Source organism: Zootoca vivipara, chromosome 5 (assembly GCF_963506605.1).
Source record: "Zootoca vivipara chromosome 5, rZooViv1.1, whole genome shotgun sequence".
NCBI classification, from domain to species: Eukaryota; Metazoa; Chordata; class Lepidosauria; order Squamata; family Lacertidae; genus Zootoca; species Zootoca vivipara.
Window position 1 is genome coordinate 39,639,126 of NC_083280.1, and position 14,006 is coordinate 39,653,131.

The 14,006-nt window shown below is 45.1% G+C and overlaps 1 protein-coding gene across 12 annotated transcripts in view; it reads left to right on the forward strand.

The window, feature by feature from the left end:
- KIF1A (kinesin family member 1A) overlaps nt 1-14,006 on the forward strand; it is a 120,392-nt gene that overhangs the window by 66,371 nt on the left and 40,015 nt on the right. For 6 of the 12 annotated variants that reach the window (XM_035133283.2, XM_060274623.1, XM_035133287.2 and 3 more), the window contains 5 exons: nt 598-776; nt 1,885-2,022; nt 3,208-3,456; nt 9,092-9,210; nt 13,520-13,605. In XM_035133283.2, coding sequence (XP_034989174.1) covers nt 598-776; nt 1,885-2,022; nt 3,208-3,456; nt 9,092-9,210; nt 13,520-13,605 — 771 coding nt within the window. The remainder of the gene's footprint in view (nt 1-597; nt 777-1,884; nt 2,023-3,207; nt 3,457-9,091; nt 9,211-13,519; nt 13,606-14,006) is intronic. The other 6 variants (XM_060274625.1, XM_060274626.1, XM_060274630.1 and 3 more) reach the window with 1 other exon arrangement.

Sequence of the window (14,006 nt, forward strand, 5' to 3'; positions counted from 1 at the left end):
TCTGATTATCAGATGCTCTGGAGAACAGGAAAAGACCATGCCAGATTTGTGAATGTCCAAAAGCATCTAGCTGTGATTGAAAACCAAACTAATTAAATGGACTTTTGTTCGATCCCACAAGGGAATTTTTATGGTTATTGAAATAACCAACATATAAATGAGAGGAGGGACACAGGGGCTTGAAGTTAAGAGAAATATTATATTGTTTGACTAGCAGTTACTCTTTAAAGAAAACTTGGGAGGGGAAGGAATCATAAGGAAAAGCAGCATTTTACCAGAGCGCCCCTCCCCCAATAGTGTATTTTCACCTAGGTGCATTAGCAAAAAAGTATCCTTGCATGATCGTTGAAAGGCAGTAGTGGTTGCTGCTGTTATTAAATTATTATATGAAATGGAGTGACCACAGACCAGCTGGCTGCAACTGCAAGTGAACTGAATAAAGACGAGTAAGTTTTGAGGGTTCTTCTTGTCTGAGTGAAGATCCTGCTGTCATAATTTATATGTGGTATGAGAGTATAGGGTGCCCTGAGTAGTGACCTCTGTGCATGAGGAAGTACTAACCAGCAACAATGACTTTTCCCTTGCTTTCCCTTCCAGGTTCAGTTTCAGTTTGTGCTCCTTACAGACACCCTGTACTCACCTCTGCCTCCAGACCTGCTTCCTCCAGATGCTGCCAAAGACCGTGAGAAACGTCCTTTCCCAAGGACTATTGTGGCAGTGGAGGTTCAGGACCAGAAGAATGGAGCAACCCATTACTGGACTCTGGAGAAACTCAGGTAAGAAAAGATATTTTAATAGCACCATGAGCAGCTAGTTGCCTGACAAAAAGTCAAAGAGCTTTGATTACCTGGAAGGAAGGTGATACAGAATATAGGATTATTGTCTGACACGGGAGTGAGCCCTCTTATTTCACAGTAAGCCAATTGTGCCCTTGACAAAGGGAAATACAGTCGTACCTTGGAAGTCGAACGGAATCCGTTCCAGAAGTCAGTTCAACTTTCAAAACATTCGGAAACCAAAGCGCAGCTTCTGATTGGCTGCTGGAAGCTCCTGCAGCCAATCGGAAGCTGTGGAAGCCCTGTTGGACGTTCAGCTTCCAGAAATAGTTTGCAAACTGGAACAGTCATTTCCGGGTTTGTGGCGTTCGGAAGCCAAAACATTCAATAAGTAAGCTGTTCGAAAATCAAGGTATGACTGTAACATGTGTTAAAGTTGCCTTCACAGGTTATTTTAGGACTTAGATACATAAGCCTTCAAGTATACCATGCTCTGGCAAGGTGAGTCGAGTACAGAAATGGGAATTGTGTTTTGTGGTTTTGTCAGCAAAATAACACAATCTGTGCCTGGTTTCCAAAGTATACTCCTTCCCAGTACTATCTGAAGTAACTAGGCAAAGTCAAAAGATAAATTTTAGCTTATAGTCTCTGTAATGCAGGATGACCACCTTATCTTACATTGCTATTTGATGCAATGTGATTATATATGCAGAAATCTCATAGAAACCTTTTGACATGTATCAAAGCTAGATTGCATTTGACATGCCTCTGATCAGCCTACATTTTGACAAGTTCATCACCTGGACCAAATTCTGATTTTTGCACATGCAAGAATAATCATGCATCCACTTCCTCTGAGCATGCACTAGTGCTTCAGTGAAAAGGCCAACATTCAGTATAATCAGGCTCCCACCATTGTTTGAGAAGCATTGTTTATTTGCTAGTCCCAAGAGAGATGGGAATTTCCCTTATGTATTAATGTGCCTCTAGTGACCAGAGCAGGTTTCAGCACACAGGTAAGATAATGGTTTAGGTGCAAGTAGCCCAGTGGAGAATTGCTTACTCAGCCACCATTGTGTGAGTTAATTTGTTTTCTCTGCCATTGCAGGCAGAGGTTGGACCTGATGCGGGAGATGTATGATCGGGCGGCTGAAGTGCCCTCTAGTGTTATAGAAGACTGTGACAATGTGGTGACAGGCGGAGACCCCTTTTATGATCGCTTCCCTTGGTTCCGGCTGGTTGGCAGGTGAGAGCTTTGATCTTTCAAAATATCATGCCAAACTGAAGAGACCCAAGGAAGGAAATGACCCAAAAGCTGATGTTGTGCTGCACAAGCATTCCTTCCACAGTTGGGTAGAAATTAGATCACACAAGAAGATAATTGCACAGCATCTCACCCTTTCTGTAGGGATCGCTCTCTGCTCTCCAGATTTATGTACTGGAGTGGGTTGTCTTCCATTTATATCGGTGCAGAAGCTCTTTTACTGTGAGCTGCACATGCACGCACATATATGCTGACACAGCCCTTTCACAAAGCTACGCATGATGTCCAGTGCATGGTGTCCAAAGTTATGTTCTCTTTCTCAGTACCATCACTGACGGCTGAAATTTCCTACAGCAAGGTCAAAAGAGGCTTTTAGAGCCTGGACTTTCCATGATCCAGGATGGGCCACCTTAGCTTCTAAAGTCTTAAATTGTGACCCTTCAAGCAGGATTCCCTGCTTGTAGATTGTGACCTCTGGATTGGTGGGAACCATTACAAATAGATGCCATGGAGAACTGTGGCCACCCACCCCACCTGTACAGTATTACCATGTAGAAGATCCTTCTGGCTGGCTGTGGGGAGGTAATAGGATCTTGTACCTGAAGAAAAAATAGCTTGTAGGGTGGAACACAGCTAAGAAACCCTGCTGTAGGATTTGTACATTTGTGTGTGTCATTTGGAGTGTCTCTGCCTATATACTGCCCAGTATATAATGTGTGTTATCATGTGCTTCCCATGCAACTGTTAGAAACAAATGTGATGCCATCAGCTGGGAATTGTTGGGGGCCAGGGAGAAAGGGTTTCCCATTGAATTTTAATAAATCTGGGTACACCTGAGACATTATATATTCCATTGTCAGGATTCACAATGGAATTTATTCCCATACCAATGAGTCAGAAGAACCTTATCACGCTCCATAGTCGTTTTGGTGAGAACCGTTGGAGGAATTTGCATCCAATTTATTGGCTCTTCACCATTTTTAGCTGATGGCATTGGTGGCTCCTCTGTTAGATGTATCTGGCCTGGGAGGTTTTCCATTCCTTTCCCTCCTCCTTATTAACACTGCTGCTTGGTCTAAAAGAAAAGGCAAAGCAAGCCTAGTCTCTCTCTGTGTGTTTGGAATAGCTGGTGTTAACCTGTCTCCTATCTTGTTGTACTAACCTTAGTTCAGATATCTCTGGCTGCAACAGCTCTCCTATTTTCAACACATGCATGAGCGAGCGCATGGCTGATCTCACCCCCTCCCCCACCTTCTCGAACCCTGACTCCGACATCACCGAGCCTGCTGACGAGCAGCACGTGGGGAAGGAGGAGGAGGAGGATGACCTGGAGGAAGACATCTTTCCGGAGTACCCGCTGTATGATGGCCAGGATCCATTTTACGACCGCTCCCCCCTGTTCAGTTTAGTAGGAAGGTTGGTGAGGTCTTAGGAGAGCATGCTGGGAAGGAACTAGCTCTTTCGCATAAGAGACCTGCTTTCCGACACTGTTCCCATGTTAAGGCACTCAGGGACAGGTGAGCTCCCTAACAAGTTCCAGAAATGAGGGGGCAAAACCAACAAAACAAAAAAGCAAGGGTCTGAGCATACCTAAGGAGGAATCAGACATACTGTGAGACAACTGGCAGGAAGACAAATGAGGGGATGGCTCCTGGAGAGGCAACAACTTAGAAGTGAATGTCCCAGAACCTGCCTGCAGAGCTAAAGCTTCTGCAATTATGTGGCTTCTCTCAGGACTGTTTTTATACCTATGGTCTCAAAAACAGGAGGATAATCTAGTTTCAGTGTCTGCTCCTGTACAGTATGATGTGAGGACCGTGCATTTAATGCAGTTCCCTGGTCTAGGAGGCATAGAGGGAACTAAGATTTATCTCTAGAATAAAGGAATGCTAGGGCATTATTCCAGAGGGAAGGATAGTTGATTGGGCTAGAATATAGAAACAGGAAATAAATACTGAAAACATTCTTGAAGAAACTAGGCAAACTTACCTTGTTTGCATTGCTCAGTTCCTGAAGACTGGCATTTGGGGTATTTAACTTTGACAAAGAATAGAAACTAGGATTTCAGTGCACAGGAGCAGTGGGTGGTGAATAAAGTTCTGAGAATGAATTCCAGAATATGCTTGAAAGTATAGTTGCTTTTGTATGACCACCCAGCAGGGCCAGCCCTGCCAATAGGCAGAGTGAAGCAGCCACCTCAGGCAGCAGGTGCTGAGGGACAGAGCTATGTATTCCATGTAGCCTCTTCTGGAGGACTCTGTCCCATTACCAGTGTTCAAGTAAGATTCAGCTGAACTGGAGTAGGATCCCATCTTGTCCTTCACCATAACGATTTGGGATGACCCTACCAACCACTGCCATTTGTTGTCCCACCTAGTAAATGTGTGAAGCTATTTCTGCCATGTTACAATTTGGCAGAGAAAAGCACTGGAGAGAAATTATTCACTGAAAGCAAACATGGTTAGTTCTAATTTCCATATTTGGCAGCGAAAGGCTTCATCCTTGTGCCTTTGGGACTGCAAATTGAATTTGCTGATAAGAAAGCGAGATTCTTCATCACACTATCCAATTTTCTCACAAAGGCAGAAAATCAACTACGTCCTGGCAATGGATGCATACCCTGTACAAATGAGGGGGCAGGATCCTACTGGGGTCCTTGCAATATCCTTGCCTGTTTTGCTCAGGCAGAACCAAATATTCATCATTTTACCTTCAAAGCCCTGCCCTTCATGGGCATAAACCTGCACCTCAGAAGCTGCTCACTTTATACTAGGATTAATTTAACTTTGTATTAACATAAGGATCTTTCTTTGATATTTGGGCAAGAGGTCCTAAGCTTTAGCTTCCTCACTTTTAAGTAAGAGTCAGGAAAATGGGAGCCAGCAAGGGAGGAAAAGGGCCCAGAAAAGGCAGAGAGGGAGATTGGGGAAGAGTCCTGCAGTCTCAGACCGAAAGAGCTGGCTTCTTCCTTTTTTCTGGGGGATTTGAGATTTTAAATCAACAAACAGGCCAAACTACCAAATAGCTCAATGAGGGAACACCCTCTCCCCCAATCCTGTGAACTGTTCTTGGGGGGTCTTTTGAGTCAGACAAAATTGACTCCCCCCATGCAGCAGCTGTGCCGTTCACATTTCTCATGAAGTGTGCTTTGATTGGATCTTTGTCTTTGATTTTTTTTCTTTTTCCTTATTATTATTATTTTTTTAGCTGCTGGCTCTATCTCCAAAGCTTTAGCAAAATTGGGGGTTATTTCACTTTTGTCTTCCTTTTGAAAGGCTTTTCTTTGGTCTGAGCATGCCATCTTTGCACCTCACCAATCTTGTGGTTAGTGCCTCTATCCTACTCTATTCTTTTAATGACACACAGCCTCTTTCGGCCTTCCTTTATCAATCCCTCTACCTCTTTGTCTCCTCCCAATGTCCCTGATTTGACCCGTTCTCTTCTTACTGCTTCCGCCTCTCCACCTCTCCAGTTCGCCAGTTCCTTCATTCTTCTGGGTTTCAGGCCTGTTTCATAATGGGCCCTTGTTGGCTGTGACCATAATAGCACTTCAACAGATGTATGCCTCCTGCTTCCTCTTAGCCATCCAATTTCAAAACAAGACATTCCAGACTGCATATGAAGAAGATGAAGATTATGCTGAATAAAAGAGAGACTAGGTTTGAGAAGGTGATGTAATCTGCATTCTTTCAGAATATCTGCCCATGGGTTTTGAGCATCAAGGAGATTTGCAGTTCCAAGGAAGTTTGTGGGTACATTGCTTTTCTCTAGGCCAGGTGTGGGGAATCTCTGGCCCATGGGCCTGATTCAGTCTACCAGGCCATCCCATTTGGGTAGTGCTGTGTTGTGCAAAACAGCACTTTGAAAGGGACTTCTCAAGACCTGGCATTTTGATTACTGAAAAGCACTTAACAAGTGCTTTTCAATACACTGTGCAATAAACGTGCAAGGCAAAAAAAGTCACCTGACATCAGGTGATTGACAGGTGACCAACCCACCTGCCAGATCAAGTTCCCAACCCCAGCTCTAGGCCTTTCTTAACCATGTTATGGGCAGGCCCATTTACTGCTGCTTGATTGATGCTGTCTGGAATGATACATGGAAAATGCCTCTTGTGTAAAATCAATCTTTCTTAATCTCTTAATATGTGTTTATTTAATAAAGTTAATAGTCTGGTAGATCATGGGAACAACAAAGACAAAATATATTAATTTCAGCAAATAATTTGAAAAGGTCTCCCATTTTATGTTGTTGACAAGATGAGAAAATGTTGGTTGGGTGATATGATACTGCTGCTAAGTGAATTCATAGTTGGTTGAGCAATTGTACCCAACAAATGCTTACTAATGGCTCAGCATAAACCTGAAGTTTTGAGTGGAGTGCCAGAGGACTGTGTCCTAGGTCCTGTGCTGCTTAAAGGTTTTATAAAAGACTTGGATGAGGGCATTGAGGGATGCTTGTCAAACTTTAAGAAGACACATACCTGGGAGGAATAGGTAATATCAGAGAAGACAGAAACAATGTTCAATGTTATTGTCACAGGTGGGAATCACTGGTCTAATCTAAAACCAGTATGAAATTCAATATAAATAAACATATTTTGCTATTATTGCAAAAGTGATCAGATAAAAAGTAACGTTACTGGAATGTTTGTTGAAATAATAATATCTGCCTCACATCTGCTGGGGAGATCTTCCATAATGCAAGGGCTATTGCACTGAGTGCTGCTTTCTCACTGAGAGATTAGAGTATGGGTAATGAGGCACATCTAAAAGCTCAGCCTATGATCAGCCTATGATCAGTGATCATTTATAGTGGCTCTAGCTGACCTATAGGGAGTAAGTACCCTGGTCCCACATTGAGCTTTGTTCACTAGGACTAAAATTATAAAGCTGGCCTGATAGCATACAGGCAGCCAGTGCAATTCCTGCAACACAGGTGTTACATGCTTTGGGAAGCTTCTTCTGCCAGTAATTTGACATACTGCACCAGCTGAAGTTTCCAGACCCGACCCAGGGATAGCCCTGCATAAAGCATGTTGCAGCAATCAGGTACTGACACTAACAGTGCATGACCTACTGTGTGTAAGCTATTGCAGTCCAAAAACAACCAAAGCTGTCTTACCAGCCAAAGCAGGTGTAGGTACTCCTGGCCATTGAAGACACTTGTGCCTCCAATGATAATGCATAGTCAGGGGGTCCAAGAGCACTCCCTGACTATGAACCTGTTCCTTTAGAGCAGTGGTGGCGAAACTTGGCCCTCCAGCTGTTTTTGGACTTCAACTCCCATCATCCCTAGCTAAAAGGACCAGTAGTCAGGGATGATGGGAATTGTAGTCCCAAAACAGCTGGAGGGCCAAGTTTCGCCACCACTGCTTTAGAGGGAGTGGAACCCCTTCCAGTACAGGTACAGTAATTGACCAATTTTCCAGAACCACACCCATAGAGCCTTTATCTGGCCCAGATTCAAGCTCAGTGTATTGACCCCACCACTGAGTCCAGTCATTAATCTAGGACAGGGGTCAGCAACCTAAGACCCATGGGCCAGAAGTGGCCCATGGAGGTCGTTTGACCAGCCCACGAGCCGCCCCCGAACCGAGCCGGCCACTCGCGTGCTGTACTAAACCAGCGCGGGGACTCACTTCCGCGTTGCCGGAAATCGTGACTGCACAGACGCTGAAAATCGTGGGCGCACGTGTGATCCAGCCCACGGAGGGATCTCTGCAGGACCAATCCAGCCCAGGCAAGATAAACCTTGCTGACCCCTGATCTAGGGCCTGCATAGCATCTCCCAATTCAGATGTTACGGAGAAATAGAGCTCACTAGGGGACAACGCTCCAAATCCCCTAATGACCACTCATTCAACCTGAGATGAGGAGGACACAGGTATCTGGCTCCATGCATCTCACACTGAGCACTACCTCCAACTTGATCATAATGACCCTGGGTGGCAGTCATTGGTTACAGCAGTACAGCAGCAGCAGTAAACTCCCCTCCCAAGAAACAATTTTCACTGTAAATATTTAAGCAGAGGCTAGACAGATTCATGTCAAAGATTCAAGATCCCCCATAATTTTTATTAAATGTCTTCTCCAAACCGAAATAACCCAAGCAAAGTGTGTGTGTGTAGAGACAGGGAGAGAAGGAGAGGTGGGGTTCTATTTATATCAAGGATATTGGATACAGTTCATGGGTTTATTGCAAGGAAGACAGGTACTTGGGGAACCACCAGTGCCCTAAGATTAGTGGGTGGAATGAAGCTGGCTGCAGCATATTATACTGAAAGGTTGTAGTCTTCCAGATACTGCTAGAATCCAACTCCTTGCCAACACTGACCATTGACTGTGCTACCAGGGGCTGATGGGAACCCAACAACACTTGGAGTACCACAGGTCTCCTTCCCCTGTTTTAAAGGCATGTTTCTTTCCATGAAGGAAGTCTGATTAGTTGACAGCTCCTTTGAAGCAGGCCTAAAATTCAGCACGATTTGTGTCTCTCTAGTCCTGGGGAGTTTTTCCTCTCTCGAAGGAACCTATCTCCCTACTTCCTTCCCTTTTCTTCCCCACCCCTCTGGTTTCCCTGCCTTAATCCTCTAATCCTCTTTGTCTTTGCTTGTCCTCTTTTCTGTCCCTTTTGCCCCACTGTTACTCAGCAGCAGGACCTTGGACGAATTACAGCACCCAGGGTACTAGTTGTCTAGTCTCTCCTGCCAGAGGTCCTTTTCCTAGTTTCCTTCTTGCACCAGCACCGCCCCCCCTCCCCTCCCTTCAGCCATGGGAGATGTCAGAACGAGAGGTACGCTATGCTAGCGCTCACTAACTCACTACACTTTCGCTTCACTGCTCAGCACAGGAACTCTGTTCTAAGCACGCTGAATTCCCCCTCTCTGTCCGGCTGGCCATGGCTGCCTTTCTTTAGTTTTGCTTTGCAGCACCATGTTGTGATGTGAGCGGTGAACTGTGGTCCCAGCTACCATCGGCTATGGAGTATGTTTGGAGAAGCTCATGCGTGAGGCGCAGTGACCACTCTCCTATGTCACTTTTCTTTCCAGAGCCTTTGTGTATCTCAGCAACTTGCTGTATCCTGTACCTCTGGTGCACCGCGTCGCCATTGTCAGCGAGAAGGGGGAAGTGAAAGGGTTCCTGCGCGTGGCTGTTCAGGCCATCTCAGGTAAGAGGTGGCTGGAGATGGAGAAGGAGGGACAGCCGAGGCCTGGTGCCCTCCAGATGTTTTAGGCTACAACTCCCATCATCCTTGACCATTGGCCATGCTGGCTGGGGCTGATGTGAATTGTAGCCCAAAACATCTGGAGGGCAGCAGGCTAGAGGACTTGCCTGTTCTAGGCACTTGCATTTATACAGCCATTCCCTCTTCTCCTGGCGAGCAACTCATTTTTAATAAGGGCTTGAGAGCAGAAGAGCCCTTTGCCTTTTGTTGGAATTATTAACTAAGGTACTTAGTGTTTAGTACTAAGGGGAGGGTTCTGCCAAATCACCTGTTGCTGCTCACCGTGGGTAAGTCAAGTCAAAGACCAGTTCATACATAATTTGATTAGGCAGCATTTGATGGGTTACAACTGAATGTGTGAACTGACTCCACTGAAGAGCATTGTATTTGAGATGATGATGATGATGATGATGATGATGATGATGATGATGATAATAATAATAATTTATTATTTATACCCCACCCATCTGGCTGGGTTTCCCCAGCCACTCTGGGTGGCTTCCAACAGAAGCATTAAAATACAATAATTTATTAAACATTAAAAGCTTCCCTGAATAGGGCTGCCTTCAGATGTCCTCTAAAAGTCTGGTGGTTGTTTTTCTCTTTGACATCTGGTGGGAGGGCGTTCCACAGGGTGGGTGCCACTACTGAGAATGCCCTCTGCCTGGTTCCCTGTAACTTGGCTTCTCGCAGCGAGGGAACCGCCAGAAGGCCCTTGGCACTGGACCTCAGTGTCCGGGCAGAACGATGGAGGTGGAAATGCTCCTTCAGGTATACTGGACCGAGGCCCTTTAGGGCTTTAAAGGTCAGCACCAACACTTTGAATTGTGCTCGGAAACATACTGGGAGCCAATGTAAATCTTTCAAGACCGGTGTTATGTGGTCTCGGCGGCTGCTCCCAGTCACCAGTCTAGCTGCCGCATTCTGGATTAATTGTAGTCCGGGTCACCTTCAAAGGTAGCCCCACATAGAGTGCATTGCAGTAGTCCAAGCGAGAGATAACTAGAGCATGCACCATTCTGGCGAGACAGTCCGCGGGCAGGTAGGGTCTCAGCCTGCGTACCAGATGGAGCTGATAAACAGCTGCCCGGGACACAGAATTAACCCGCGCCTCCATGGACAGCTGTGAGTCCAAAATGACTCCCAGGCTGCGCACCTGGTCCTTCAGGGGCACAGTTACCCCATTCAGGACCAGGGAGTCCTCCACACCTGCCCGCCTCCTGTCCCCCACAAACAGTACTTCTGTCTTGTCAGGATTCAACCTCAATCTGTTAGCCGCCATCCAACCTCCAACCGCCTCCAGACACTTACACAGGACCTTCACTGCCTTCACTGGTTCTGATTTGAAAGAGAGGTAGAGCTGGGTATCATCCGCATACTGATGAACACCCAGCCCAAACCTCTCCCAGAGGCTGCATATAGATGTTAAAAAGCATGGGGGAGAGGACAGAACCCTGAGGCACCCCACAAGTGAGAGCCCAGGGGTCTGAGCACTCATCCCCCACCACCACTTTCTGAACACAGCCCAGGAGGAAGGAGCGGGACCACTGTATGACAGTGCCCCCAGCTCCCAACCCCTCTAGACGGTCCAGAGGATGTCATGGTTGATGGTGTCAAAAGCTGCTGAGAGATCCAGCAAAACTAGGAAACAGCTCTCACCTTTGTCCCTAGCCCGCCGGAGATTATCGACCAGTGCGACCAAGGCAGTTTCAGTCCCATGATGAGGCCTGAATCCCGACTGGAATGGATCCAAATGGTCCGATTCTTCCAGGCGTGCTTGGAGTTGTTCAGCAACCACTCACTCAATCACCTTGCCCAAGAATGGAAGATTTGAGATAGTTGGCCATATTGGCCGCATCTAAAGATGGTTTTTTAAGAAGCTGTTTAATAACCGCCTCTTTCAGCGGGTGTGGGAAGGCTCCCTCACAGAGAGAAGCATTCACCACCCCACAAAGCCCATTGCCCAGCCCTTCCCAGCTAGCTTTTATAAGCCAGGATGGGCAAGGATCAAGGAGACGAGTGGTTGGTTTCACTCGTCCAAGCAGCCTGTCCTCATCTTTGGAGGTAACAGATTGGAATTGATCCCACACAACTTGACTAGACAGGCCTCTAGCACTCCCTCACCCCGGCCCTGCTCCCACGGTGGAGTCTACCTCTTCCCGAATCTGAGCGACTTTATCTGTAAAAAACTTTGCAAAATCATTGCAGTGCAAAATCATTGCAGTGATGTATAAGTTTTCTCTGTGGTACTTGATCTCTATTCACATAGAGATTCACAAATAGATCCCTATTCACACGTTTATATTGCTTTATTTTTATATGATTTTATAAACTGCATTGGAGGCAGTGATTGCCCTTCCAAGATAATGTGCAGAATTTCATAAGGTGTAAATAATATGATCATCCAGTCAAACTCCCTCAATGCTGAGCAGTAGCAATTAATCACAGTGATTAATAGAAGGTAGACTTAAAAATGATTGAAGATCCTGTTTTCTGAGAGAACAAGAAATAGGTACAGCTCACCACTTCTAGTTGCAGTCATATCCAGTGAAGCATACACATGCAGCCATCAAGTGAAGAATATCCAGCAGCCCTATGTTTCAGCCTTTGTAGGAGATACATAATAACATGGGTCCCTGGAATTCAGACCACCAATTGAGAAGCTTCTAGGGACCAGGTTGAGTCCATCCAATTGCCTATCTCTACCTTATATACCTTAGTTATTACACCAGGGCAATATAATATCCCTGGGGGAGTGGGGAACTGCTGCTACATATGCTGTTTTTCAAGTGCAGAAATCACTGGTATGAATCCTCAGTGTCCATTGTATTACTGCACTAGTTGGGTTCACCTTGATCTATAGGAATGAATGTATATCTTATCTCTATCTATAATTAGTACAAACATAGGCACATCGTTTCAAAGATTTATAGGGTTATTCTGCGTTGCAGCATGTCGCAGCTCATGATGTCATATTACTGCATATATGGATTTTCCTTATTTCATGCATAACCACCTACACCTTTGCAACTATAACAGAAGTGAGCCTGTGTTTTAAATAGTTGTTCTATGCCCAAAGGACTGTTCCTGGACTGTGTAGATGTGCCTTCTCTGCATCCTGTTCATGTATAGGCTGGGTGTTTGTTATCACTCTATAAAATATTTTAAATTAAATGTTTAAATGACATGTATATTTCAAAGCATTGTCTGGCGAAATGCACAGCCCCATGTCTCTGTCATACAATGAAAGAGCAATTGTTTCAGCATATTCTGAAAAATTTCACCGGGAGCCACCGGTCAATGAAATAAAATGCAATGCCTCATAAGCCAACTGCATTTCTCTGGAGGTGCAATCACATTTGTGCTGGGCTAAAATAAGGACAGAGCAGCTTGGCCAGAAGATTGTAACTTTGATGGCAGAGAGACATAGCTGCCAAGTTATCCCTTTTTTTAAGGGAAATTCCCTTATGCTGAATACGCTTCCTCGTGAGAAAAGGGAAAACTTGGCAGCTATGGAGAGATCTTTTCTGTTTCCACATATTTCAGCATCATGCTTAATTCTAGCAGAGGCATTTGCTCTCCCTTGATGTAGTGAAACTTAGACCATCTACTGTTTGACTTCCAGTGGTACCTTTCCTGATTCTCATTCATTTGGATGATTCAAGGTGCATCCAGATAACTAACCAACCCCATTGTTTATATTTCTTTCCTCACAGTATGGCTGGACAATGGTATTCAGAGAAGAAATTTACCACATGTGAAAATAAACTTTGAGTGATGCCAGTCCAAATGCAACCACACTTGGTGGCTGACTGTATTTGCCCTGTACACTTCCCCAGTGCCTTCTTGTGGATTAGAGTGTTGTACTAGGAATGGGGAGACCCATGTTCAAATCCCCCCTCAGTCATGAAGTTCTTGGGGTGACTTTGGGCTATTCATTGTCTCTTAGCTGAACGCACCTCGCAGGGTTACTGTGAGGATTTAATGTGAGGGGGAGAACCTTGTATGCCCTCTGAGGTGCTTGGAGGAAAGGTGGGATAAAATGTACTCATAAGAAAATATAAATGTGAAAAGATAAGGGAGCAAAAGTGCAATCGTAGGCATTTCTACTGAGATGGGAATTCCACTGAGTCCAATGAGTAGATGGATATAGGACTGCAGCTTAAGAGTTCCTGGCTATGGCTCTCAATCTGTTGGGGAGTCTGAGCTTCTTTTTCCTTACTATAACCTCTTGATGCCTTCCTGTTTCCAGCTGATGAAGAAGCACCAGATTATGGCTCAGGAGTGCGGCAATCTGGAACAGCCAAAATTTCCTTTGATGACCAGCACTTTGAAAAGGTATGCTATGAAAGACAGTACTAGCTGAGTGTCATCCCAGATTGTTGATCACACTCAGCACAAGTTAGGTTATAAGTGGTTATTATTTAACCAATTTGCTGTGCAGATTCAGAAGTTTCAGAGGGCTCAGTAGTGTGGCAAAGTAATGTTGGTCTCTAGAGACTACTTAGAGTCTGAGTTACAACAAAGCTTGTTGTCTCTTCTGTTTTAAACTACCCTGCTCAATTGTATGCCGTACCTGCTGTTCTTTGTAATTTATACCCAAAGCTAAGCAAAAGCTGGCTTAAATTTACATGAATTTACATATATTAACATATGGAAAACAGAGCAGGCGGGTTTGTTTTTTCTGAGTGACATGGAAGCCGACATTAGTGACCTCTGAAGTCAGCCCAGATTCTGTG